Source organism: Astatotilapia calliptera, chromosome 12 (assembly GCF_964374335.1).
Source record: "Astatotilapia calliptera chromosome 12, fAstCal68.1, whole genome shotgun sequence".
Lineage (NCBI taxonomy): Eukaryota > Metazoa > Chordata > Actinopteri > Cichliformes > Cichlidae > Astatotilapia > Astatotilapia calliptera.
In genome coordinates this window covers 7,175,253-7,202,161 of record NC_137433.1, presented here as the reverse complement: position 1 = coordinate 7,202,161, position 26,909 = coordinate 7,175,253, and the positions used below count along the sequence as shown (strand labels likewise).

General features: G+C 43.2%; 1 protein-coding gene across 3 annotated transcripts in view; it reads right to left on the bottom strand.

Annotated features, from left to right (window-relative positions):
• Positions 1 to 194: 194 nt before the first annotated feature.
• Positions 195 to 26,909, bottom strand: part of cux2b (cut-like homeobox 2b) — a 96,599-nt gene continuing 69,884 nt past the window's right edge. For all 3 annotated transcript variants that reach the window (XM_026186165.2, XM_080309039.1, XM_080309040.1), the window contains 18 exons: positions 20,761 to 20,901; positions 20,400 to 20,559; positions 19,063 to 19,142; positions 18,656 to 18,722; positions 16,085 to 16,133; positions 15,255 to 15,359; positions 12,427 to 12,618; positions 12,262 to 12,320; positions 12,121 to 12,169; positions 11,537 to 11,636; positions 10,563 to 11,192; positions 8,558 to 8,656; positions 7,535 to 8,373; positions 5,729 to 5,894; positions 5,267 to 5,572; positions 4,981 to 5,169; positions 4,605 to 4,881; positions 195 to 4,148 (listed from right to left, as the gene is read on the bottom strand). In XM_026186165.2, the coding sequence (XP_026041950.1) occupies positions 3,350 to 4,148; positions 4,605 to 4,881; positions 4,981 to 5,169; positions 5,267 to 5,572; positions 5,729 to 5,894; positions 7,535 to 8,373; positions 8,558 to 8,656; positions 10,563 to 11,192; positions 11,537 to 11,636; positions 12,121 to 12,169; positions 12,262 to 12,320; positions 12,427 to 12,618; positions 15,255 to 15,359; positions 16,085 to 16,133; positions 18,656 to 18,722; positions 19,063 to 19,142; positions 20,400 to 20,559; positions 20,761 to 20,901 (4,307 nt within the window). In that variant the 3' untranslated portion in view covers positions 195 to 3,349. The remainder of the gene's footprint in view (positions 4,149 to 4,604; positions 4,882 to 4,980; positions 5,170 to 5,266; positions 5,573 to 5,728; positions 5,895 to 7,534; positions 8,374 to 8,557; positions 8,657 to 10,562; positions 11,193 to 11,536; positions 11,637 to 12,120; positions 12,170 to 12,261; positions 12,321 to 12,426; positions 12,619 to 15,254; positions 15,360 to 16,084; positions 16,134 to 18,655; positions 18,723 to 19,062; positions 19,143 to 20,399; positions 20,560 to 20,760; positions 20,902 to 26,909) is intronic.

Here is a 26,909-nt window from a genome sequence, read left to right as displayed (position 1 = left end):
TGAATAGGAAAAATGAAGTGTTTCCTTCACTGAAAGAGAAGAGTGCAAATGATTACACTTAGTTAGGGACGCACGCTACAGTGTAAGGTTTTATATATGCACATGAATTTGCAGTAACTTTTGTATGTTAATATGTGGAGCGCTCATTGCTCATTATAAAATAAAAAAATAAATAAAAACACAACACAGCAGGATCTTAAACAATTATGTATTGACTGATGGCTTACACAGCCTATGCAATTTCATTTCCAAGATGCTTGGCATATCATTGTCCATTCTTTAACAATTAATAGTCTGACGTGAGGCATCAGACAGTTATCTAAGCCTGAAGGATGCTTCTTTCGATTGGCCCACAGCTGACTTATAAATGACAACTTCCCTTGGTGACAAACCCTCGGTGCCAGATTTTTTTTTCATATAAGCAAATCTTAATGCATTTATTCAAGTTTTGCCAATCAATCAGTTTCTCCATTATTTAGTGACTGAAGTCAGTTATAAAATTAAAACATCTACTGTGCAGGGCTATTGTGATATAGAAAAAGCTTTGCTTTTTTCTGTACTTACAAAAAGCCCTACACCGCTCTCAGAACAGACTTCACCACAAGGCATTTCTCCATGAGGATAATGCATGGGGCAGGTGATATGGCACAAAATAAATCTGGAAGTATAACGTTTGTAGGGCCAGTCTCAGGTTCTGATTTGACCATAATCTTGACAAGTTTGTGAGAGCCAAATTTCTCAGCTGCACCATGTGTGGACTTCCCTAATGCAAAAAGACTTCAAGTGCTGATTCAATGTCCCTGTGCAAGAACAATAACACAAAAACAGTCTATCCCTTGTTGTGTGAGCAGAATGGATTTGCATGCAAAACAATGAGATGAGCTTTACATGAAGAGATAATGGTCTGGGTAAATACATTTCATTTTCAGCCATATGTCCATGTTACCTTGAGAAACAATGAAGCTTTCACATAAGAAATGCCACTTCTAATCATACAGTATATTATGCACAAAATATGATTCTAAGAAAACCAGAGAGAAATCTTCTGTGGCTCCAAGAAAAAAACAAAAACAAAACAAAAACAAAACAAAACAGTATTTCCAAGAGCAAAGTCTACTGATCTAAAAAATGCAACCCATTTAGCCTCATCCTGGTGGTTCCGCTCGACACTGTACTTTGACACATCCATGTAAGGAATTACAAAACAGCCACGACTTTCTAACAATCCGCTTTTTTTCCCCTCCGTGTGAGTGTCGAAAATCCCGTAATCATACAACTTTCACATGTTCGTCGAATATTTAACGGAGTCATTCTCCACATCACATAGTTTTCATATTCAACACCACTGATGAGAGCAACTGTTTCAATAAAGCTTTAAAAAGCAAGACTACCCTGAGAGAAGGTCTAAAACGTGGGCAAGCTTGCCAGACCAGAACTGGCTTGAATGGGTTTGGTTTATTAAATCTGTACACTCTATTTCAATATAATCAGCACATTTTTGTTCCAAGAATGTAAGATAGTATTTTTTTTAGTAATTGTGTAATATATATCTCTACATAATACAATCCAAGTCCTCTGAACTATGTAGACATGTGCAAGTGTTCACTACCAACTTCAACGATACAGTAAAGGCAAAGACTTGTGGACACTAAGTTAGGATAATGTTGATATTTGAGATTTTTCTTGAGTCCTCACAATTATCAAAAAAATCTAAGTGCTGTAAGTACTTCATACACGAGGTATTGAATATCTAGTTAACTGTTCTGAGTATAAAATAGAGGCAAAATACATAAAGAACATCTTGCAAGCATGACAAAGAAACGTCTACAGACACAATACACACGTGGTCAAAGATAATATGAGGGGATACCTGTAACCTTTTGTGTTCTTGAATATAGCGTACTTACAGACTGATGAGAGGTCACACTGTACGTATCATGCTTTTAAACACTGGGAACTTCAGCCTCAAAGTAGATCAACACAGAGCAGGGGTGGCCTAGCTAAACAGCATCTCAGTGCTTGAGGTGTTTTGATCCGTATAATTTACAGTAAAATGCACATTTTCAGAATGTGCAATCAATCGGGTGTTACTCCATAACACATACAAAGGGACGAACAGCAGCAGATTTATCTCATAACCCCCCAGCCCCCCAATCACCACCACCACTCGCTTCATTGTTTGACCCTCTGAGGCGTGAGCTCACACCCGAAGCATGATACGCCAGCGCCTTCCCTCCCTCGGTCCAAACAAGTGTGCGTCATGTTTATGCAAAAGAATGGAACGCATGGTCGTCGCATGATGTGCATCAACATAATCTGAGGTAAACTGGGTGTCCTGTGTCTTGGCCCGTTACAGTCTGAGAACCAGTGCCTTAGAGAGTCAGAGAGGTAAGTCAGAAAGAAATCGTGTAAACTGTGCTCGTGCGAAGTGACTGTTGCACTCACTACCAAAAGCACAAGGGCCCTAAACTGTAAACCTCGAGGATTATTCAAAGCAAACTAAAGAAACCAAAAACACTTCAAAAGTACTCTACTCATTAGGTTTAACATTTCCTTTTTCTTTTTTTTTTTCGCATTTTTTGCAGGGTTTTCAACTTTTTTCTTTTTTCTCGTGTTTTCGCTCAAGTATAATCACAGGTGACTAACTACAGAGGATAAACAGGGTCAGGTGAGTACCATGCTACATCAGGTTTAGAGAAGGCTATTGCAGACAATTCTACAACATGTACAACCACATTTTATACGAGTGAGTTACAAATATTTCAAAACATATCACCAGGAAACTAAGTACATACAAGATGTTGAATATTTAGAGTCTTAAAGGACTATCCCTCAGTCAGTAATAGGATTTCATGTTACTTGACTTAAACTGTCCAGTCTTACAGACAAAATCTGAAAAATTGCTATTCAAAAAGTAGCAAATTTGGTCAGTGTCTCTTTTCAAATAGTTATAGTGCTTTTAATGGCTTAAGACAGGGGTCTTCTTTTAATCTCACCCAGTGGCAATCTACAGAACTTCAGTGTACATTTGATGACACCATAGCTGCAAAAGTCTTCATGTCAAGTCCAATAGGTAAAATGACAGCTAGTGCTGTCACATATATTTCAAAGTAGTATGCATTATCAAAAGGAAAAAAAACAAACAAACTAATACACATTTATAAATTTTTTTTCAACTCTCAAGTTCTTGTAGGGAATTCAACCGTATGATTAGCTCCGTGTTCCCATTTCCTGTGAGTTATCATTCTTGGAGGACAGGCCTTCAGGAGCCACGCTCCATTTAAAGACGTCAGGAAGCTTCTGAGACTCTCCTGTGTGGCGCAAAGGTTTGGATACACCTAAAGTGGACTTAAAACTCCCATTCCAGAGTCTCTTCTCGATTGGCTGCTCTCTCTAACCTGTGGATGATGTTATTGAGGTTGGCCATTTTCTCCGTGCGTCTCTGAGTGCTCCTGTTGAGTTTGGGACTTTGGAAGGGAGGGGGCGGGTTAGGGTCCAGGCTGTGACTGGTGCTCGTCGATGGAGGGTTGGGCAGCGAGGGCGATATGGGCGCAGAGGAGGAGGGAACGGGCGAGACTGACATCATGAGGCCCGGTGAGGATGCAGCAGAGGGCGAGTTGAGGGAGACCTCCAGGCTGCTGCGGCAGGGCTCTGACGAAGCCTTGAAACTGACCGGGTCGACGGGTGACTTTCCGGAGTCTTCCCCCTCGTGCCTGGTCTGATTGCTTCTCTGTGGGCCGTCTACGGAGAGCCCTCCAGGGTAGAGACCCTGACCTTCTTCCTGCCTCAGGCTCTGGCCTGCCAAGTGGGGCTCGCGACAGCCCGCGACGGAGTCCTCGTGCTCACTTTTCAACTGCGGCAGCGGCACGGCTGTTGGAAAACACTGAACCCTGGACTGTTTCGCCGAGCTTTCCCTTCCCTCCTCTGTGTCGTCTTCCCTGTCTAATGCCTCCTGTTTGACATGAGGCAGTGAGGTGTTGGCACTAAGAGGAAGGCTGGAATGGATGTGTCCTGAGGGCTGCTGCAGCCTCCTCTCCTCTCCGTCAGAGTGAGGGCTCCGTGTCACTGAGGGGGAGTAGCTGTGGTGCTCAGCATCCGTGTCATTGTCTGGCAGACCCTCCATCAGCACCTCCCGTCGCATCCTGGACCTGCACACAAATACCACAGTTAGACATTGACTGAAAGAGACTTTAGAGACTAAAGTTTACTTTCTAAATCAGATTTCAGTTGAAGTGTAAGAGACAGTTTATCACAAAATTAGATTTACATATTCTTGCTTTGGCTCTTTAGGTTTTATATTTCAGAAATCAGGACTTGATTACTCAAAAAAAAAAAAATACACGTCTATTTGTCTATTTTCTTTCTACTGGATGTAGACAATAGAAAGAAAATAGTTCCTAAATGAAATTTCTGTAATGTCTCTTGCCATACTATTCAAGAAATGGCTCTATAGCAGTTCTCTTCAACACTGGACAACACAGCTCTGGAGGCCAGAGAAGAAAAAACAGATTTTGATTGTAGTGTGAGCTGTCCACCTAAAGTAAATATACAGTAATAATAAAAACAACAAAAACAGCCATCTGTAAAGGTTACAAAGGACTGGCCTGTAGTTATGAAACCAGTTGATGACGGTGTTGGTTTTGAGGTTGAGCTGCGACGCCAGCATCTCGATGGTGTTTTGAGAAGGGTAGGGCTCTAAAAGGTAGGCCTTCTTCAGGGCATCTTTCTCTTCGGCTCCCAGCACCACCCGAGGCTTCTTCGCCTGGCTGTAGGGGCACAAGTCCAGAGAGGCCAAAGCCGGACTCACACACTCAGAGCGAGTGCTGGGCGAGTCGCTGTCCGAGCCGGTGCTCAGCAGGCCGTATCGCCTCTTCAAATAGGCTGGAGGGCAGACAGAGACATGCAGAGTATGGCATGCAGAGTACAAACGTGTCAGAATCATGTCCTCCGTCATATTACAGAGTAGACTCTGGTTCCCACCTTTCTTCTCCATCTTTTTCATGGCCCTCAGCTTGTCTACATTGTGAGGATCGTTGAGCCACAGCTGCATGCGGACGAAGGGCTCCCTGCCTTTCAGACTGAGCTTGTGCCATGGTTTGGGTCTGGAGAGCAGGTCAGACACCGAGCCCTGCGTCAGGCCCAGGATGGTCTCCCCAAAAAGACGCTGGCCTGTGGAGAACAAATACACACAGGTGTATAGTTGCTATGGTGTCTTTAAGAGGTGTTTTGGGGAGTTTTTTATCCCAAGTTGTGAACTCAGACCCACCTAAGTTATTATCTGTTAGCACCTCTTTGACCTTCTTGGTGATGACATAGGTATCTAGCTCTGGAGACATGGCCACCAGCTCCTGGATGCCCAGTGGGTTTGTGGGCTGATGCAAGGTCATGAGGCTGGGAGTGGATTTCACTCCCTCTGGGTGGGTGGACAACCCCAAGCTCAGGCCCTCTGGCTGCTGGTTCTCTTTACTGCTCTCCATGGAGAGACTCACAGGCTCTACCAGGGGACTTGGGTGGCTGTCTGCTGGGCTGGGAGGTGGGGATGGTGAGGACTGGGCCGTCACTGGGCTTTTATCTGTAAGTAGGAAAGAATAGTCACACCAATCGAATAAATAAATACACGCAGTTGACTATGTAAGCTGTGTGTGTGTTTTTGGGTTTTTTTTTTAGTTGCAAAGTTTCTCAAGCAGTCTAGATATTCTCAAGCGTGTGTTGTGAAATGCAGACTCACCCTGAGTGTGGCCCTGGTTTGGGGGCTGGTTAAGGCTCTGTCCTAGCTGATCCAGTAACCACAGCTGCATACGGATGAAGGGCTCCCTGCCTTTCTGGGTCAGCTTGCTCCAGGGTTTGGGCCGAGACAGCATATCACTCACGCTGCCCTGAGAAAGCCCCAGCACCTGGAACACAAACACTGGTTGATATATTTATGTCATTGCTCACATCAAATGTGTATGTTGCACAGAAACGACTGAAGCTCCAAGTTATTATTGTGAAAGATGGAAATCTGTTTGGTCATGCACTTTCCCCATACAACCACTGGAGGGAGACAATGTACTATAAATCTTCCTGTTTAAAGGTTTAAGTTCGATTTGCAGCACACCTCATATTTGATTATTTTCATATGTGATTTATATTTCTGCGATTCAAATGCGCAAATTTCTGTAGTGATAAATTTTCTTCCTTTTTTTTCCCACATGATCGTATATTATAAAAATAAAAAAACTGCTGCACCGTCTTCAGCTTTAGTGGGACTTGCATTAAAGATATTTTACAACAGTCATATCAACACAGCAGAGAAGGAAGACAGCACCTTTCATATTACTCGAAAAAAACCTTTGTGACACTCGTTATATTTTATCCACTCCAGACAGAATAAAGTGATATATCACAAAGGCTGCCTAGGAAGACACCCAGAGGGATTTTACCGACAATAAAGGCACACTTTCTGGGGCTTGAACTAACAAAACCGATACCGAGTCTTCAGTAGCTCATTTCAGGGAAAATGCAAATAAAAACACACCGTTTTTAAAAAAAAAGATTTAATCTTCTGTGTGTTTGTCACAGAAAATATAACACCTGGGTGAAGGAAAACGAACACGTTCCGCTCAGCAAAGAGTTGTTGAAAAGATGACTTTGGCTGAAAAGTGAAAGAACGTTCCAGCAACAGATCCAAACTCAGAACCTTTCAGCTATGCAGCAGTAAAAACCAGACTGAGATTATAATGTTATTCATTTAAGGAACACCCGATAAAAATTAATTAATTAATAAAAAATAGCCGTATTTCCCTCAGGTTCACACCACAAAAGTCCCACAAGCACATTGCACCACAAATGTAACTCTGAAAGAGATGAGCTGCTCAGATGCCCTCCCAAACCACTGTGACAGCTAGGGAGAATAATATGGTATGGTAAAACTTGCGGGCAGCCTCTAAAAGGTTTTTCAAGGGCACGAATGACAACTCAACCAAACGCAAGCCTCTCAGCTAAAAATGTTGATGGTTAAGAAAGAGATGTGAGAAACTAGGATTCAAAGGAAGAGCAGCAAAGCAGAATCTATTGCTGTCTGACATGTGGGGGAAAGCACCTGAAGGCTTTTTAGGACAATGTTGTATGCAGAAAGTAATAAAAAAGGCAAACTTTTAACCGTTTTTTTACAGGGCATATAATGTCAAGACTTCACATCATTATGTCAAGTTTGCTGCAAGAAATTCTAAAGAGCGGGCTAAAATTCTTTCACAGAGACGTCAAATACCAGCGCCGTATTATGCAAAGCTCTGAGCTGCAGATACGGCTACTAAAGTGTTGGGACCTGTTATTAGGTTTAAAAGGAGTCCATTACTTTTCCACATGGATGAGTTTCATGTTCTTTTTTTAACATAATTAAAATGTGTTTTATGTTTACTGAGATCACCTCAGTCTAATATTTCACATGCTCTGAAAATCTGAAAAGTTTAAACTAAATATCATTTTTCTTCTTTTGTATTTGCAGGCTGTTTCATTTGCAGTATGCGTTTAATGTGAAAGGCCAACATCTGACCTTTTCACCAAAGATCCTCTGACAGATGCCATTCTTTGCCAGCTTCTCCTTCACCTGCCGAGTCAGCTCGATGGTGTCCACCTCCCGGTACATGTACATCTCATACTGCTCTGGTGTCAGCGGGGGCACGGTGGGCTTCAGTGCACGGGGGATATATGCTGGATAATAGGAAAGGCGTCCCGGGCCGGGTCCTGGGGACTCCCCGCTTACCGAGGTATCTGATTCCACCTTCACCTCCACCGGCCGGCTCAGGCCCAGCTCGTCCTCGGCAGCAGAGGCCTCCTCACTGTTGGGGAGACCCTCGCCGTTCTCCAGACGCAGCCACGGCCGGGGTAAGGTGGAGGGCCCGGAGGAGGAGGAAGACAAGGAAGGGGAGACCGAGCTGAAGGGCCGAGAGCTGCTTCCGCCGCCGAGCACCATAGATCCCCGCTCCTGAGACCAGTGCTGATCGAAGTAGGTGCCCGCTTCGCCGATTTCTGATTTGACTTTGCGGATGATGTTCTGGACGAAAGCGGCAGGGGAGAGGACGCTGAGGGGTGTCTGGGGGCTGCTCACGGGGTTGGCTGTGCACACTGTAATGCAGCCCCCTTCCTCTTGCTTGATGGAGATGGGTAAAGGCAGGCCCCTGGAGCGCTCGGGGGGCCCCAGACGTTCCACCTGAACTCCTGAGCTAGCAGTCGAAGCCCTGCCGCACACTTCCATCTCCATCAGGGCCTGCTGCTGAGCTTCCATCTCCCTCCTGGCCTGTTCGAGGATGCTCTTTATGGTGTCGTCAGAGCTGCTGCCAGGCCCGTTACTGCTTCTGCCTGATGAGCTGTTTAGAGATGACTTGACATCACCTAAACAAGAAAAACACACACGCTGACACTGACGCACACTCAAAGCACCTTTCCTTTCTAATCTAGATGCATTCAAGTACTGATCAAAATATATAATAGAACTCATTGTGCATAGAAAAAAACCAAAAACAAACAATCAATAGGGCTTTTAACTATGACTTATGACTCGAAGCTTCATCCTCACCCCTCTGGGACTGGATCTCCTTCTTAGCCTGCTCCAGGATATTCCTAATGGCGTCGTCTGACCCAGTTTCAGGAGTTCGGATGCGTGGAGTGATGCTCCCTGCCACAGAGGGTAACAGAAAGAGATGGAGATAGAGAGAGAGGGAGGAGAGAGGAGGGGGTGAGTGGGATGGTTGATCAGAGAGCAGTTCCAAGGCTTTGCTTTTGACTGGTAGATCAATGGCTGCCTTTGAGCGCGTGCTGTCTGAGGTTGCAGTATACGGGAAGCTCAACTTTCAAAAGCTGTGAATCTAGGGAGAAAACAAAGTTTAAAAGTAACACTATAAACATGGCAGAGGAAACCGTGATGAAGTCAAGGATGAGGGCCAAGTAGATTTAAATGTAGAAGGTTTAAATGTGCACAGGTCCAGGAGCTAAGCCACCAATACATCTGCTTTAAAAACCTCTGCGTACATAGTAGCACAGAACTGATGAAGCTTTTCAGTCATATATTGTATACGAATGCTCATAACAAACATCAGCCATCAAGTTTCAAATAACGAGGTCAGAATATCCAGTTGTGTGAAGCCTTCAGACAGTTTTTTCTACTTCTGCCTCTCATTGATGTCAGTGAGAGAATATTTGCCTAATATGGTCATCACAGGTACACAGCTCTGCTTGCCACTAAGCCCAAACAACATGTCTTTCAAAGATTTTGATTGGAAACAGCAACCAATCAGAAGACAGCTGGCTTAAAGGGAAGGGGAAGCTAAATAAGGATTATTTTGAATTATACAAAGTTAGTCTAGGAATAAAAACAGGGACGTGCAAATTAGTGCAATAGGTCCCCGCTAAGCATTCTGAAATGCACTTTGTCTAAAAACTTATTTTATGAAGAATATTTCTGGATACCATTTGTAGTCTGCTTGCAGTGTATGTTCAAGCTTTGGCTGCATGCAAGTAAACAGTCTGTATGGAGAGCCAAAGAGGAATGGCTGTACCAAAATGCCTTTAATAACCACAGTTATCTGATGATGATTTCACTTTTTATTAGCTTCCCCCCCATTTATCTGCATTCAAAAACAATGAACAGAGCACAGAACAGAAGTCTTAGCACACATATCCGCTGGCTGCCGGCAGTCAGCAGACTAGCCTAATGGTTTCCAGACTGGTACTTCTTTAATTAATTTGATTATTTCATCGTTACTGTAAAATATGACCTTCATTGTGCTTCATCTATCGTCATGTATCAGTGCAGTGGATGAAAATCACTGTCACTTCTAACGTTTGATCTGCAAGCCAGCGGTCTTCAAATTATGCTTAAAACAAACTTAAATTGCCAAACTTTCTGACGCTATGTCAGCTGTTGTTATGTGCTGTAATGGTATTGTGTATTGCACTTTATACATCTGTGTGTTGCAGCACGGTTTTCATTTAGTCCGTGTCCTGTCACGGTGTCACGGCTGAGCAGCCGATGTGCTTCAGATGCGAACCCAAATGCAGACACAGGAGAACAGAGCTTGAATTCAAACAAAAAGCGAGCCTTTATTTGGCTGATGGCTGATGGAAACATGAAAACTATGATAAACAATGACTTGAATGACAGACTATGATTTACTATAATGTGGATAACAGACGATGAAACGCTGAACACAGGAAGACTGAGGACTTAAATACACACATGAGGTGATCAGGGGAGGTGGAAACACATGAGGACACAGCTGACTAGAATTAAACATAATGAAAACACAGGGGAGAGTAAAACTAACCACATGAACACACACACAACTTCACAATAAAACAGGAAACTAGACATGACAACACTAAGCTTACAGACCTAAAACACATGATAAACTAGGCAAGAATCCAAACATGGAAACCAAGGAAACAATAAATAATGGCTGCCTTTAACCTAAGCTAGACAGGAATAACACATGATCACAAAGATAACATGAGAAGAATACAAAAATAAACTCAGAGCGATGGGTCAGAGACCCAGGCTGTGACACACAGTAGTTAGCACTCACCTCTCTGTCGGACCTGGATGGTTCTGAGTGCCAGAATGTTCTGTTCATCAGACAGAAACTGCTTCATCTTAATAAAAGGTTCTTTGCCTTTCACAGTCAGCTTCCTCCAGGGTTTGGGTCTTGCCAGGATCTCGCTGACCGAACCCTGGGACAGGCCCAGCACATAGTGGCCAAACACTCGCTGGCCAATATTATGCTTTAGCAGCTGCTCCTTCACCTGGAAGGCGATCTCCGCTGTGTCCAGTTGGTCATCGTCTCCTGCAGTCGAGCTGCCGCTTTCTGACTGGTCGCTGGGCAAGCCGGCATCAACGCTGCCCGCCCCCACAGGCCCTTGTGAGGCTGACATAAGCGCGACTTTGGCTGCATAGAGGGCGGTAGGGAAAGCCATGAGGCCATCCTTTTTAAAGTGTGGAGATAACAGCTGTTTGTGGAGGATGTGGTCTCCTGACAGCCGGTCCCCGGAGCACGGCGACACTGAGAAAGGCCGGGGGAGATCATGGCTGGAGGAGGAGCGGTCCAGGGTGGGGGGACCGGGGCTGGGGGAGGCACGACTGTCCACCTGAGAGGAGGATGAGTGGGATCCAGGCGGCCTGCCTATCTCCCTGCCTGCATCCTCAGAATGGTCATCATCTGGTGACAGAAAAGCCATCTCACTCAGGACACATGGGATGTGTACAGCTACATGGCTTTAACAATGAAGACCTAACTATTATTCAGCTTATAAAAGATATTTCCTGAATTAAATCGCTTACTTTATACCCTTGCAAATCCAGACTACATTATGCAAACTCAGTTTAAGCACAGAGATTTAAATGTGGAAGTAATCAACTATAGAATCAGCTGCCCAGTGAGTGCCAAACAAACAGGCAGTATTTGGTAGATGACAAAACTCAACACCTTTTAGAAACTAACAATCTCTTAGTACTAGTTTTCTTTTAACTTTATAGGCTAAAAAAAAGAGACATTTATTTTACCATTGCTGTGTAGTATTCGGGTCTTATCCACCAGGTACTTGTGAGATGGAAGAAAGGCCTCTTTATCCAGCAAAAGAGCCTCTGCAGCCTTAGCAGAATCCTACACACACACCCACACACACACCCACACACAAAAGCTGTTAATTCTAGATTAATCAATTGTAGTGGCTGCCGATATCCTTATATTGGATATAATGGATGATGGACCAGTGATGCATTCAATTGCACTGCTGTAGTTTTATTCTCTGGCACTAAGGCTACGTCCACACTAGCTTTAGATTTGAAAATGGCGTTTTTGTCTGAAAACGCTCCGTGTCCACACTAGCGTTTTCAATCGTTTTCACAGAGTTGTGTGTCCACATTGAAACGGCCGAAAACGCTTACGTTCCAGTACTGCGCATGCGTGAAACGTAAGAAGATTCGACCTGCTTCATTTCTGTCTGCCGCTTATTTACTTTCCCGCTCTCTGAAACGTCACGGCAAAATGTTGAGGAAAAGCACCGAGTTTTTTTAAATGGACTAACAATGAGGTGAAGTTGTTGCTGTGAGTAACACAAAAGTACAAAGTGCAGGAACATGCGTACCTGGGATGAGCTGCCATTGGCTGAAGCCAGCTTCATTACCTTTAGGATACTACGGCGAAAACCAAAAGAAGCACAGTCATATATTTAGATGTACATTAACATTACTATGAATTACTGACACGTTCGATATCAATCAACCACCTGAGTTCAGTTTTAATCTCTTCATAGTCCATCTGGGATTGCAGTTTAGCTTCTAATCTCTGAAACAAAAACACAGAAGGATAATATTTTCCTCTGAATTAATAAGAGATTCTGCGGACGGAGGACTCTTCCCCACATTTCCCATCATGTTTCCCAGCCACTCACCTCTATAGCTTCTGTCTTATAGGCTACCTGGCGCTCCAGCTCTAGAATCTGATTGGCTGAGGTTTCTTGAACTTCCTGCAGTGTGAACTGCAGCCGCTGAATGTTTTCGAGAAGGCGGAGGATTTCACGGTCTTTAGCCAGCAAGGCAGCCTCCAGCTGGGAGGGCAACACCTCTCCCTTCTCGTTCTTCTCCTGACAGGGTGACAGGAAGATGTGACAAAAGGTGTGAGAGTGAGGGAGAGGAAAAAAGTGATAAAGGGAGTGAGGGCAGCCTGTGAATCACAACCTCTGCTGTGGTAATGAAAGGTGAGAGAATATGACTTCTGCAAAGATGATGAGGTTGCAATTAATAACATATTATAATTCATCTCAGAGACTGATAAAAGACAACATTCAATATTTCTACACCAATTAAAAAGCCCTCTGGCAGGGATTTCATAATTTCATAATCTGGTGATCTGTACAGAACAAAACGTCAAACGTGGTTTGAACATTTTAAAAAGGTATGTGTACATAATACGTTTTTAAGGTGCTCTAATATCTAGTTAATGACCACTTTGTTAAGTACGCCTGGTCAACTGTTTGTTAATACAAATGAATTAATCAATTAATAACATTGCAGCAGCTCAGTGCATTTAGACATTTGGGCATGGTCAAGATGACCTGCTGAAGTCCAAACTGACCATCAGCCTGGGGAGGAAACATGATTTAAGTGACTTTGACCATGACATCGTTGTTGGTGCCAGACGGGCTGGTCTGAGTATTTCAGAATGACGCTCTACTGGTAATTTTTCTACACAACTAACTTTAGGGTCATTCTCTGTAAACCCTAGAGAGTGGCAGTGGGTGAATATGCTTTATTGATGTCACAGGAGAATGTCCAGACTGCTTCAAGATGATAAGGCAGCAACAGTAACTCAAATAACCACTTGTTACAACCAATGCAGAAGAGAATGTCGAACTTGAAGAAGTTAACAGAAGATTGAAAACAACATTGCCTAATCTGACCAGTCTCAAGTTAGATGCGATATTTGGATGGTAGGGTCAGAATTTGGCACGAACACCATGAAAGCAAGGGTGGACCATGCTGCCTTGTATCATTGGTTTAGGTTGGTGCTGGTGGTGTTGGTGTGGGAGACATTTCTGATGGCTGCTTCCAGCAGAATGAAACACCATTGCCCAAACTTAAAATCACCTCAAACTGCTTTCTTGAAAACAACAATGAGTTATCTGCGCTCAGAAGTCACCAGATCTCAGTCCAATAGAGCACCTTTGGGATCTGGTGGAATGAGAGATTCACATCATAGATCTATGATGTGAATCTCTCAGCAGCAACTGTGTGATTCGTTGTCAATATGGACCAAAGTCTCTGATGAATGTTTCCAGTGCCTTGTTGAATCTCTGCCATGAAGAATAAAGGTGTACTGATGTGTGTGTGTTTATCTAGCTGTTGTGTTACATGTTATGGTATAAACTGTAAAAAAAAAATGGAATTAACAAATTTGTGATTATTTTATTAGTAGTAGTATTACATCAACATTATTTGATTGATGTGCTAACATGTGAACTGAAAATGGTGTCAAACATAAGACCCACAGGCAAAAATCCAGCCATTGCAGGCTTTGCAGGGTGAAACAATTGGACAAAACACATGGAGTTACTTTGAGACTTTTCACTGTATTTTTCACCAGAAATGTTACATGTGGTACTAACTTATTCTTATGAAGGCATTTATGGCTGTTTGTTATCTTTTCTAAGTTGCAATTTTGAGGGCGGGGCTCTGGGGAGTCTAATCCATGTCCGATAGTGTTCCTTTGTTTGTTTTTTTAAATCCAGGTATGCTGGTAGTGTGTTTGGGATCATTCATCACTCCATGAGTTTCAGTTCAGTAGTCCAGTTCTAGTGTAATTTAGCTAACCTCAGCCTTTTCTCCTGGTTTGCGTTCCTCAAACGGGCTTCTTGACAGCCATCCTTCCACTGAGACCGTTTCTGTTGACGCTTCAGTGAACAATCGGCTAAAAGGCCAAGTGTATCTCTGAGGTCTTGTGTCAGACTTTGCTGGATTTGTTCCTATTTCTGAAGGACATCACTTTCAGACACCATTCATCTGTTGTAGATTTTTTGTTGTAGGTTTTTTAGACCAACTAGTACTTTTATTCTGCACCCATTTCCTCTATTTGCTAAGGACACACTGCCCAGCATGCTCAGATATGCCAGGCTTTCGACTAATAGCTGTAAAATTTGTAAATCACCTTGTTTTAATGGATTCAACTTAAGAAATGAGAACATGTGAGTGTGGCTGCTAGTAACAACGTGTCTAAAGATAAAACTTAAAATGGATTTTTTGCTGAGCTGTGTATTTTATGATATATAAACACGATAGCTTGAAAATATTTGAATGAAATCTAATCACATCTATATCACATTTGACCTCTGCTCTCTCGTTTCCACGTGTGCCTTTCTTTCAAGTTGACCCAAAAATCTGTTCCATCTTTAAACAAAGTCACGTGAAAAGAAAGAGAACGAGCTTAACAGTTAGAGCCTAATATTATATTAGAAACTGAAGTTATTCATGTCCAGTTATTTACAAATCAATACCTATTATCCACTATCTACTCCTACATAATGTTTTTATACAATACTATTCAATACTATGGTCAGGTACAAGGACTGGATTGAAAATGAATGAAAATAAAGTAAAATATCTCAAAATGATACCTGCAGTTGACTAATAAATTATTTGTGGCCATTAAAAAAACAAAAACAAAAGAAAAAAATAATAATAAGAAAAATAAAGTATTTTACACCCAACATGTAACAGTTCTTACCCTGCTAGTGCCCTTTGCTGGATGGCAGCTCCCTGCGGTGACGCTGTGGCCACTGGATAGCTGTTCCTTTAGCCTTTCCACTTCCCTCTGAGCCATTTCCGCTCTCTGCGCACAGACACGGCATCACAGCGTTACAGTTTTCATACACCGGCCACATCAATTGGCTAATGAGTTGATCACAGCAAGAGCACACTAACATAGTAAATCAAAAAAAAAAAAAAAAAAAAGGCGCCCTCGCTCAGAAAATTTAGCAAAAACCTGAGCAGGGGCCCAAGGAGGTGAGTGCAGCCACTGGTTTATTCTGCTGCGAGGGGTGTTTAGTCAGCCCACTTTATTCCCCAAACTGTTTACCTGCTCTGTCACACCCGGCCTGCTAATTAATGATTCATTTTGAGAACATTTATCTGGGAGCGGTTGGCAGAGAGCAGCAGCAGCAGAGAGAGGGAGAGAACGAGAGCGAGGGAGAAAATCAGAGCAGAGAAGAGGGAAGCAGAAGAAAAGAAGTATCACCAGGACAGGAAGCAATCAAGGCAATGAGATAACTAAGAACCCCGGCGTTCGGCACTCCGGCATCAATCGCGCTCGGCAGTCTCCTGTTCTCTGCTGAGTGGAGCCGTGCTGCCGTAGCACGCCCACCGACCGGGCTTCGGGTTTACATTCACTAATCACACTCTCAGGGCACGGGAGGCAGAAGGGGGGAGGAAGAGGAGAGGGTTGGGGGGGGCACAGGGCGGAGGGTGCCTAATTAAAGCCGAGGCTTGATTACAGGAGTGATTACCTTAATGAAGGAGCATCTCAATCAGAGGAGTGCACAGGAAGACCGAACTCACCTGGTTTGCTTTCTCAAGACTCGCCATGATGCCGTCGACCTCCTCCGCCCTGCAGCACATGCACATCCAGACAGAGAAGGTTTACTGGCGACATATTTTCAGTTTCAAATAAACAAAACAACAAAACCAACTGCTATTACACATTCTGCTGCACACGAAAAAAAAGCTGTAGCGTGACAGTCATATTTCAGGAAAGCTATGGCCCTATAACCAAATACTGACCAACAACAGGAAATGCATAATAGAGTTTTGCAGAGTTTTGTTTCACACATATACTTTATACTCAAAACGACGTTCTAACATTTACTACACATAAATCATTATGCACAGAATATTTGGGGAAAAAAACTGTTCAACACACTAGAGGCTAAAAGTCCCTAATGAACTGGCAATTGAGTTTTATCACTGTCTGTATTCTGGCAATTCAGTACCTCAAATTAGAAACTCAGCTGGGATTTTGGAAAAAGTGAGTTTAAATTCCCACCCCCTACAGCTAATATGTTACCAAGCATTAAAAAAAACTATCAATTATAATTTGAGAGACATATTTTCAAAGCAAAGTCCACAATAACAAAAAATTAACTCCCGAACTGTTTATTTCCTCAAAATCATGGAAATATTCTCAATATAATGGATTTTTTTTAATCCACCAGGTGTAACCGGTGTCTATGTAAACCCAGGTCATTAATAATCCTAGATACCCCAAGAACAGTTCTGATGGCACAACGTCAGCGGCCGAGCGAGCGGATGCATACACGAATCGTGTTTTTTTCCCCTCAGAACTCTTGAGGCTGAACTTCCAGCCTCCATACATCTAACAATCAGAGAAGTCTAATTTAAACAGAAGCTCAGCAGGATCATTCATGAGGTGTGTTTGAAGTTCAACAGTTTCATTTTGCACACATGGGATCAGATTTTCAAAAGGTAGATAAGGATGAATTAACGAGAACGCTGTGATTGATTTAAATATGCACATAGGTTTCTCAAGTTTCGGGACACAGCAGTCCTTTTTAACCAAAGGAAATAAAACTGTTCAAAGAACACATCAGACTTTTTAAATCCTTATTAAACTAACTATATTCAGCCAAACCCTCATTATCTTTCATGTTTGCGCCTATCTGCTCCATTGTCTCACATCAAAAGCTGTGATTACCTGAAAAATTATTAATCCAATGGGATCACAAGAACGCACAAATACAATCTTTCAATACTTGTGCATAAGACATTAAGACAAATGAACTTGACAATTTTGAGAGAACAGCTGCTCTCTCTCTCCTATGTGGTGCACACTTCTGCAAAGTTTAGAGGAGCTAGACTTGTGGCTTGAGCGTGCAGGAGGCAGGACACATGGCATCCATGCACTACTAATAAATGCACCAGGAGATAAGCTGCTCTATTCACTCATCAACACGATGTGGCTTTGCAAGAGAATCAAGCTGGTGCAGGTATGAATGCAAATGTCTGATTGGACATCTACATTCTCACATGCACTTCTGTCAGGTATGTATGAGCAAAGTTCAGGAATGCAATGCATGCGTGAACGTGGCTGTAGTGCAGCTATCTGTCAGATGATGCCTCCGACCAATCCCGTTCTTGCAGTTGGTGCAGCCCCAGTTTTAAAGGGTCATGGGCATGCCCAATAAGGCCTGTATAGATGGCGTCCTCCTGACAGAAAACACTAACAGGTGTCAGTTCTACGTTTAATGAACTTGTGCACTACGGAAAATGTTTTGTATTGATTACCTGTTCAGCTACTCAAGCCGAGGCAGACAAATAGTTTTTCTTATCAGCACCGAGGAAACAGTCAGTGAGACTAATAGAGGCCCGGCCCGGCGCTCAGACGCTTGGGGTCAGGGCGGGATAGCTGCAGCTTGAGCTGCGGAGTCGCTGCTGCTACTGTCGGCCTTGAGGAATGCGACCGGGGCAACACGCACACACAGTATGACAAACTACATGACAGAGATGCTCTTTCACATCGCAGCTCTTTGCAAAAAGGTAAGGCCAAACTGAAAATGTGTCCAATCCGACAAAATGGATGGCAGCGGGTCTGGAGACATCAGTTCAATTGCGCCAAGGATTAAGCCTGGGAGAAAATCCATTAGCAGCGGCTGACTGTGCTCTAGAGCACAACCCAAACAAAGGAGTGTTTACTTTGAATGTCTATCGACATCCTTCATACAAGCTCAGATTCATTTCAGCCGTGTGGTGGATACATTGCGCTCAAAGACCAGGACAAGGTAGAGTGTTTTCTGAAGCAATCTTTAAATGAAGCAATTCTTCTTGAGGGCTGTCAAGGCCCAGCTGCCAGTGAAAGCAAACACAGACCTCTCTCATCGACCTGCATTAGTGGCTGAGTCACTCTCACTCTCTGCTTTTACAATGGCATTCCTCAGCTCTACACTGGACGTGAGTTTATGTAGGTAAAATAAGAGCGGCTTGAGCACTCGAAATGCTACGGTGATGCTGGCGTGCAGCCGTCACGACTGTGGGAGGGAGCGGGGAAAAACCTCTGAAATTTGGAAATGTGTGCCAAAGTAAACAGAAAACGTGAGATGAGAGGCAGACTCTTACTTGTTCGTCATCTCCTGGTTGTATTTACACCGCAGCTCCAGCAGCTCTGTCTGTGCAGTGTTCAAAGCTAATGAGAAACACACAGGGGGGAGTCAGAAATTCATGTTAAAAGAAGAAAAAAAAGACACATGAACTTTTACCTTAAAGCTACATTGTACAGGTCCAATTTCAGGATGGATCAATATCCATTCCAGATTCAAAACACAGCTTGTTATAAGTTAACAGCTGACAACTTACACTGACAAGATATATCAACTTCTCATTTTTATTTATGTAAACACGAGCACCAATCGGGGAGCAGTGTTGCAGCAGGGGGCACCATACTGCAATTAGACAAGCAATGGTTCTTTAATGGGTTGATATTAAATCTAACAGCTACAGCACATGCCAGTGTTTAAACCACTTACATGAATGCAGAACTTTGATCTTCTCCTCGGCCTCTGATAGTCTGTCAGCCATGCTAACATCAGCGCTCTCCTCCTCCTCCCTGAGAAAAGAAACTCTTGTCAGTTCCTGCCTACATCATGGCCATACGTTAATGCGCACTTTTAATGTTAATCAAAACCAAGTAGAGCAAAGGGAAAATGCTTTAAATTACTGAAATGCTGACGTGTTTTGGGCCACATTTGATGCATGTAGATAAAGCCTGGCCACATTCTTTTGCCCGTTTTACTGCGTTGTTTGTTTTTGCCCACTAAAAAAAGTTTTCCAGTATACAGGGTAGTCCATCCCAATCTGGAAACACTGCTAGTGTACTACCAGGCTTTTCTTCTGTTCACTATCCATTTCACTATGCAGCATGCTAACATGATACCCTTAGAGCAACTAATTTTTCAAACTTTCAGATAAAGAACGAGCAGCTGCCTTAAAAAGTTCAGATGCAGTCAGCTGCCTCCCATTACCGCCATGCTAGAGCTGCTTGTGCTAATTTTAAAATATGTTAGCAAGGTACACAAAATGTTCCGCTGTGTGCTGCAGGAGTGGACCCAAACATTTTCATGTATTCCCAACATCTGAGGAACTGAAGACCCAGTATATAACTTTTAGTTCTGACGGTAATATCCCCACCATAAAAGAAAAATCCCTGTGTAATTTTACCATCTGTTTGCTTCTCTCCCACTCGCTGGGCTCACATACACTATATTTTTATACAGCCAAATTTACATTATTTGTATGTAAGGTGTATGAACATATTTTTATGTTTCTGCAGCATTATGTGGTGAAAACACGGCCATTAGAGTCATTTTTTAAACCGCAAATGGCTTCACATAAGTCACAGAAATGACTGTGTAGTGATATTGTCTACATTCATGTTTAAAATTATCACCCAGAGACAATGTTAGAAGGCACAGAAGCCAAAATGGATTTGTTAGCAGTCAACAGTCTTGCCTCAAAAACAGCAAAAAGAATAGACTGGTTCATTTCTGGAAGTACTAGAAATACTTTGGGGTAAAAGTCTGACAAATCAAATATGTGGAGCTACCTGTGAAAAAGGGATGGGAGCTAAAAAGGTGTATTTCAGACAGGGTGAGAAAAGGTGCAGCTGTGTAAGATGGAAGTATTCAAGCAGATTCCCAAAATAACAAACCTCTACATGAGAATAATAAAGTCAGTTTAAAGTCAGCATGAGCTGGAAAATATAATATAATCTTCAATTACATATTTCTTTAAGAATTACAAACCATCGTGTGCACAGGTTATAACGACAATTTATTATTTTTATAAATTAAAAACTAGCTCTCACCCGCCATCATTAGCACGATCCCGGTGGTTCTGCTGTGGGGAGTCTGGGGCCCCAGGAGCCGGGGTGCTGTTTGGGGTCATCAGGGAGGCTGGAGGGCTGGATTCTGGGGCCTCTTTATTCACTGCTGTGTCTGAGATTGCCTGATCGTCCTCTGCGGGCTCTGTGTAAATGAAGAGCCATGAGTTGGTAAAGTGAGGGCTCAGAAATAAAACACGACAGTTTATTTATTTAACGATGTTGCTTGTACACACTTCCTCCGATACTCAGATATATTTCAACACCAGGTGTATTTTAATGAAGCTTCGTATACCTGCAGACACGTACTGCAGCAGCCGCTTAATGTAGATGATTTGAGGCTGACCTGTCTTTTCAAGGCACTCCAGGTGTTTCTTCCAGTGCCCACTGATCTCTCGTACCAGGGCCTCGCTGTCTGGGGCTGAACTCTGAAGCTGCTGCAGTCTTTCCTCCAGGGAATGTGAGGCCTCCAGCACAGGAGCGGGATCTGTGGAAACACGCGCAAACAAATCTGTGCAGGAAGAACAACTGAGATTCACATGATACCCATACACTTCTACTTTTCAAAAAAGGCAAAATAGCTGTTTAACTGTGTGCACTGTCTGTGAAGCACATTACAGAGTTTTCTGCTTCGCACTTTCAACAGAAGCAGGCTATTCCGCTGAGACTTGTTTCCAAAGAGTGACTCTCAGACTTTCCCCACTCAGCCGCCTTTGAAAATTTCACAGCCTGGACCTAATGACACAAGTGCTGTTCCGACCCTTCACATGTTCAAAAATCTAATCTAATGAGTCCTCTCACATGCTGATGAATGGCAAAGACGACAAAAAAAAAGAGAGAGATTACAATGAATATGTGACAGAGACTTAAGTCCCATGTATACACCTAGGCAAAGTGTAGAAAAACTCTGCTCCTGAAAAGGAGGTTAAAAAAAAAGCGGGATTCTTTAGCACAACAGAGGAGCTGTTTTGCAATGCATGCGCGGCAGCACCAGGCCCATGGGGCCAACTAGGAGGCTGTTTCTCAGCTAACAAGTCTCCTCTGTATCATTTGATCATTTAAATTATTATGCCAGGAATTCTCAGGAGGCAGCTCGGCACTCCACATCACAGGGCTGTTTTTAATCTTCCCCTTCCCTTTTTTCCCCTCCCGAAAAGTTCAACAGCTCAGAGAGAGAGAGCTGCTCCTGTTGTGTACCTGCCTGCCGAACACCAAAGGAGGTGACTTCTAGTGCCAAAGCACAGAGAAGGAAGCTCAGGGGAGCTCCTTGACAAGTGGGGGGGGGGGCAAGAGCCACGCGCACACATTCACACTCACACTCACCCACACACACACACACACATGCAGATGCACAGACACACCGCAGCCCTTCAAAACTCTAAAAGAGGAGGAAAATCGCTGCTTTGCTGCACAAACTTTTCTCCCACAGCTTTCATCCACTCATCTTAGACTTCTGTGTGGAACCCAATTGGATCCCTTCTTCAGTATGGGCACTGACTGAAGTGACTTTTCATAAGAAGTTGGAGCCACAGACGTTTAAACTTTGCCAGATGCCACCGAGAGAATGCAAACTCTGAACCAGCAGGCCACGGAATAATAAACGCTCATCAAAGAGCCGAAAACTTCTGCAACGTGCAATTTGTTGAAATCCTGCTCGAACATTGCAGCTCGCCATATCTGCATTTTCATCAGACAAACATTTTGGGCCATTTAATTGATTGAGCTATTTTTCCCAGGACCGTTTACAGTCAAACATTGTCTGCATTCATTGTTACACCAACTGTAGAGATATTGCATCAGTCACGAGGGACATCACTATTAAGAGCACAGCTCTTCTAAGACAAACAGGATGACTTAAAGCACTGCTATTCCATCGACCCACTGTCACAGAAATCACTTTATCAGCCTCTTTCCCATATATCCTTTCAACTTTTAATGATCAAAGGACAGAGATTATAGTAAGGGATCTTTCACGCATGGACAAGCCAGGATTATCAATCAGTGGCAGGGGAGTAAAGTAAAGTCAAATTTAAAGTGAAGGGATATAACTTAAGTCTGTATACAAAATTAACCCCCATCAAAGTAGAGCAGAGAGGATATTCTCGAAGGGGCTCGGATCTACAGTTACTCAAGGAGAGTCCAGTAAGACTGCGGCTAACTTTGGAAAATAGAGCTACTAATTGATGGAGGTTCTTCTTAGAGCAGCTCTGGTCCTAAATCCACCATTAAAAAACTGGAATTGGAGAGGAATTCAACACTAACCTTAAAGTTCACAATCCCGCCAATCAAGAAATATAATGCAGCTGATGAGGCATTATGTACTTTGTGCGAGTCACACCAGAGTCTGCCCAAATAAATGCTTCCATTTAATTCATCCCTTATCTTAATTATGGATGATTGGATGTGCGCTCTCAGGTCGTGGTAAGTGACTGGGCAACGGCGGGTCGTTTCAGCTAATAAATCACAGGACATTTAATGCATCGTTTTCTCTGGTTAATATAGGTCCATGTGTGCAACCACTGAAATCGCAGCCACTGAACAGAGTGAGATTTTATTCCTCTTCTAAATAAGGGAGGCTGGTAATAATATGTCGGCCTGTCTGACTTCTTGTGTTTCTTGATCCAGTCAACCCCTTTTTTAGTTAACATCAAGACATTTTTAAAAAGAGTTTTGTAAATTTCATTATATGCAAACTGTCAAAACAGTAAGAACAGCAGAAACTTCCAGGTATCAAAAACTGCAGTTCCTCAAATGACAACTTCAGGTTTGCCCCAAAAGTAAGTCACTCCACATCAACTACCATGTTAAAATACCCAACTTTACAAGTGAAATATACATAATATTGTGTTAGTCTCCAAGTAGATGACAGATGCACCAGGGTGAATTATTTATGCATTCATTATTTAAACTTCTAAAAATATTATTTATGGCTAAAAGGCCATTTTTGAGTGACAGATGGCAGCTGCTAGACATCTGTCTGGCATGACCTGAAGTCCCTGGACTTGGTCTCTCATCGTCTGTGCTGTTGATGCCTTTTGGAGCATTTTCAAGTGCAATTTTAAATTTTAGTTTTAAATATCACTGACTGGCTATGAGCTTAACTGCACGATTAGCCAATTTTGGTGTGTGAAATGACAGAATTTTTTATATGCCAAACAAAAATTTGGCATCCACCCATAAAGGCTATGAATGCGACTTGCTGAACGCCTCCATCTCATCCACATGTGGTAACTTCTGACTCGGAAAAACAATAAAACATAAGGGGGAAGTTCCAGCCCATTCTCACTCCCGAGGCGTAACATCCCGACAATTTGTCACATCCCGCGGTGTTCCTGAGGAACGCGAAAGGTGACCTTCCCTGTTGTTATGCTATGCGCCGAGTTATGGGTGAAATCCAGTAGAATGATAATGGTATACACGTGGTAATACACGCTCCAGCCATGTATTCCAGCCCTAACCCTAACCATAACCTTATCCCTAACCTTAACCAGCACTTTAATGACGTTAAATAGTGTTTTCCAAAGCGATTTAAGTAAAATGAATGAACATGTGTAGATTGATTCCAAACGGTTCTCGTGTTTTCTAATTTTTCCGATCTCGTCATTTAGGGACGTGATGGGTGTCCGCAAGCGTAATATGTTGACGATTTGTCACCTAGCGCAACATATTACGCTTTGGGATTGAGAACGTGTTGGGAAGTTCACAGTGAATACATCCATCTTTTATATACAGTCTGTGGTAAAGGCCATATTCTAAACCCTGAACAGGTCAGGTGCTCTGCAAAACTTAGATATAAGTATGAAAAAAACAACAGGTTAGCATAAAATACTGTTTCACACTGATGTCGCCACATTATTGATGATGTTGTACATGGTTTCTTTCTTAATCGTCCGCATCCATGAGAAGTTGCCACTAATCGTTAACTGTATGTGAGAAAACTGGAAGTAGAGAAGATGCATGGGCATGCTGCAGATTTTCATTCTGGCTGTCTCGCTCATCTTGCTGTGTGTGCATCCTTAATTAGAAATTACAATGTAATTAATACCAACATAAGAGAAGGCCAAACTACATAAACAATACCCATTTGATTAATGTAACCCCAACTGATCCTCAACAAAAGGTTAGCGTGACTTTTTAAAGTTTTCACGCCACCTCACTCGCTATGTTGATATTGAGTTTCATCACTTTAGCTGAGCGATAATGAGGTTACCACCCTGTAGCTCCTTGCTTGTGGTCACTGTGCTGCTGTTTCTGTGTGGTTACACATCTCAAAGCAGCTACTCTGTGTCTGGGTGAGCCTTCGGTCCAGCAGTCAGAGCCTGGCTCGGCGGATGGCGTGTGACACCGGGGGGGAGGTGGAGGGTGCACAGGTTCAGGCTGTGCGTCTAGGTGGGTGGGGGTGGACGAGCGTGGCGTGCGCCAAGACAAGCAGGTGTGTCGGGGCGGTCCGTCTTGGCCCTGTCAGCGATACACCATCATTAGGCGGTGTGGGCGCAGTAGGGTGCACCATTATGTCTCCCTGGGCCCTGTGTAATTACGCTCTGACATAATTAACCCAGCAAGCCCATTAGCCAAGCATTGGCTGGCTGAAGAGAGAGAAAAAAAAAGAAGCTATAATTATTTGTTGTGCGCATGTTAATGAGGCCAGCTGTGTTCCCATCATACAACACGAACAAATTAATTTACAAGGCTGTGCTCCAAGGTTTTTTCTTTTCATTCAAAACAGTCTTGTTTTTTTTTTTCCCTCTGAGTGGACTTCAAGGTCCATAAACATGCTCTGACGCTGCTGCAACAAACAGCAAGACTGCTGTAATATTGTTGTCAAGGATTAAAACTAGGTTGACAGAACACTAAAGCTTCGCTCTCACCTTCGCACACAATGCATCGTGACATAAGATGTATCGAATAAAATGGTGCCTCTTTCCCGCAACCAGTCAAAGATTAGTTTTGATTAGAAGAAACACAAACCACTTGCAGCAAATTCAGAAACATAACTTTGTTCCTTTTGTGGCGTATTTTAAACCAACGAGCATTTGATATTCAGATAGCAAACCCAAGTCTCGCTTTACCTTGATGTGGCAGGAGTGAGAAAACGCTAAAATAAAAAATAAATAAATAAAAAAATAATGAAAAAAGATAGAAGGTGGAATGAAAAAATATGATTGTGGGAAGCGGAGGCTTTTGTGTGCACGAACAAAACAAAGCTGAAAGAGAAACTTTTTAACCTGTTCTTTTTCATTGCCGTTCTGCGTCTTTGTTTGACAGACTGAAGGACGAAGAAGGAATGACATCAATACCGAGACATTTTAAAGCTCAGAACAAAGACCGGGGCTTTGGAACAAAGAGTAGAGCTAGACAGCATTTAAAATTAACACGAGATGCTGCAGTGAAAAAAAAGATGTGCCAATAACATCCAAACCAAACTTCACTGGAAATGTGACAATGATAAAACCACCTACCTCCCAGTCTTGTTTTATTAGACTTGTAAGACAAATCACAATGATATAACCTCATCAAATATACCGGCCTATTGTTTAAAAAAATTTTTGAATACTTTGGTTAGACACGCACGCACACACATGCATTCCTACACACATGCACACAAACACACACACGCTGCTGTCTTTTAAGAGCACACTCTCCTGGTCCCTCTGGGGTCTCTTACTCCACAGGGATCAGTTGGAGAGGCCCCGGCTCTTTTATGAACATAATGCATTATTAAGCACCTCAAACATCTCCTGGGCCTTTGTTTATTACTGCTCTTATTAATCACTTGTGCATAATCTCGTCCCGCCCAGAGAGCTTTCATTTTTCCATCAGCTTTTATATGCCCTTATTTTCCAACAGGACTGCCACAAATGCACAAGGCACTTCTCCTTCACTCTCCTCCTGACTGTAGGTACTCAGCTGCACAATTACAATAAAGCCAGCTCGCCGTGCCTTGCAGGCCTCTCTTGCTGGTGCTCGCATTTGTATATGGGAGGTTGAAGAAGGACAACTATTCTTTATGCATCTGAACGACTCTGAATTACTAAGGTCAGCGTGCTGCATTCAGATAATCTCATAGCCGAGGGAAAAATCTGATGCGAATATGTGAGGCACTTACAAGCATCTCTTAACACAAGACGACGCGCGCCTTAATGTGGCAAAAAAGCTGCTTGTGCCTGGGCTCTCGTCTGCAGTGCTCGCGGTCACCACTAGCAAGCGCTGTTGTCATAACATTTCCACATAAATAGACACACACATCAGACACGCCGTAGGCCCCAACACAGACACACATACACACTTAGAGGGGTGTATTCAGATCAGAATCTTCAGAAAGTCTCAGTGAGCTCCCCGCTCAGATAAAAGGCGATGTGTTCTAAAGGAGAGGGGGAGCGGGGTGGATCCTGAGGGATGAGTGTGTGAACTACGAGGAGGAAAGGAAGAGCAAACACCTGGAGCGTCAGTCTCAGGGCTACGCCCCTGGCGACAGGGCCTCCTTGCTCTCACAGA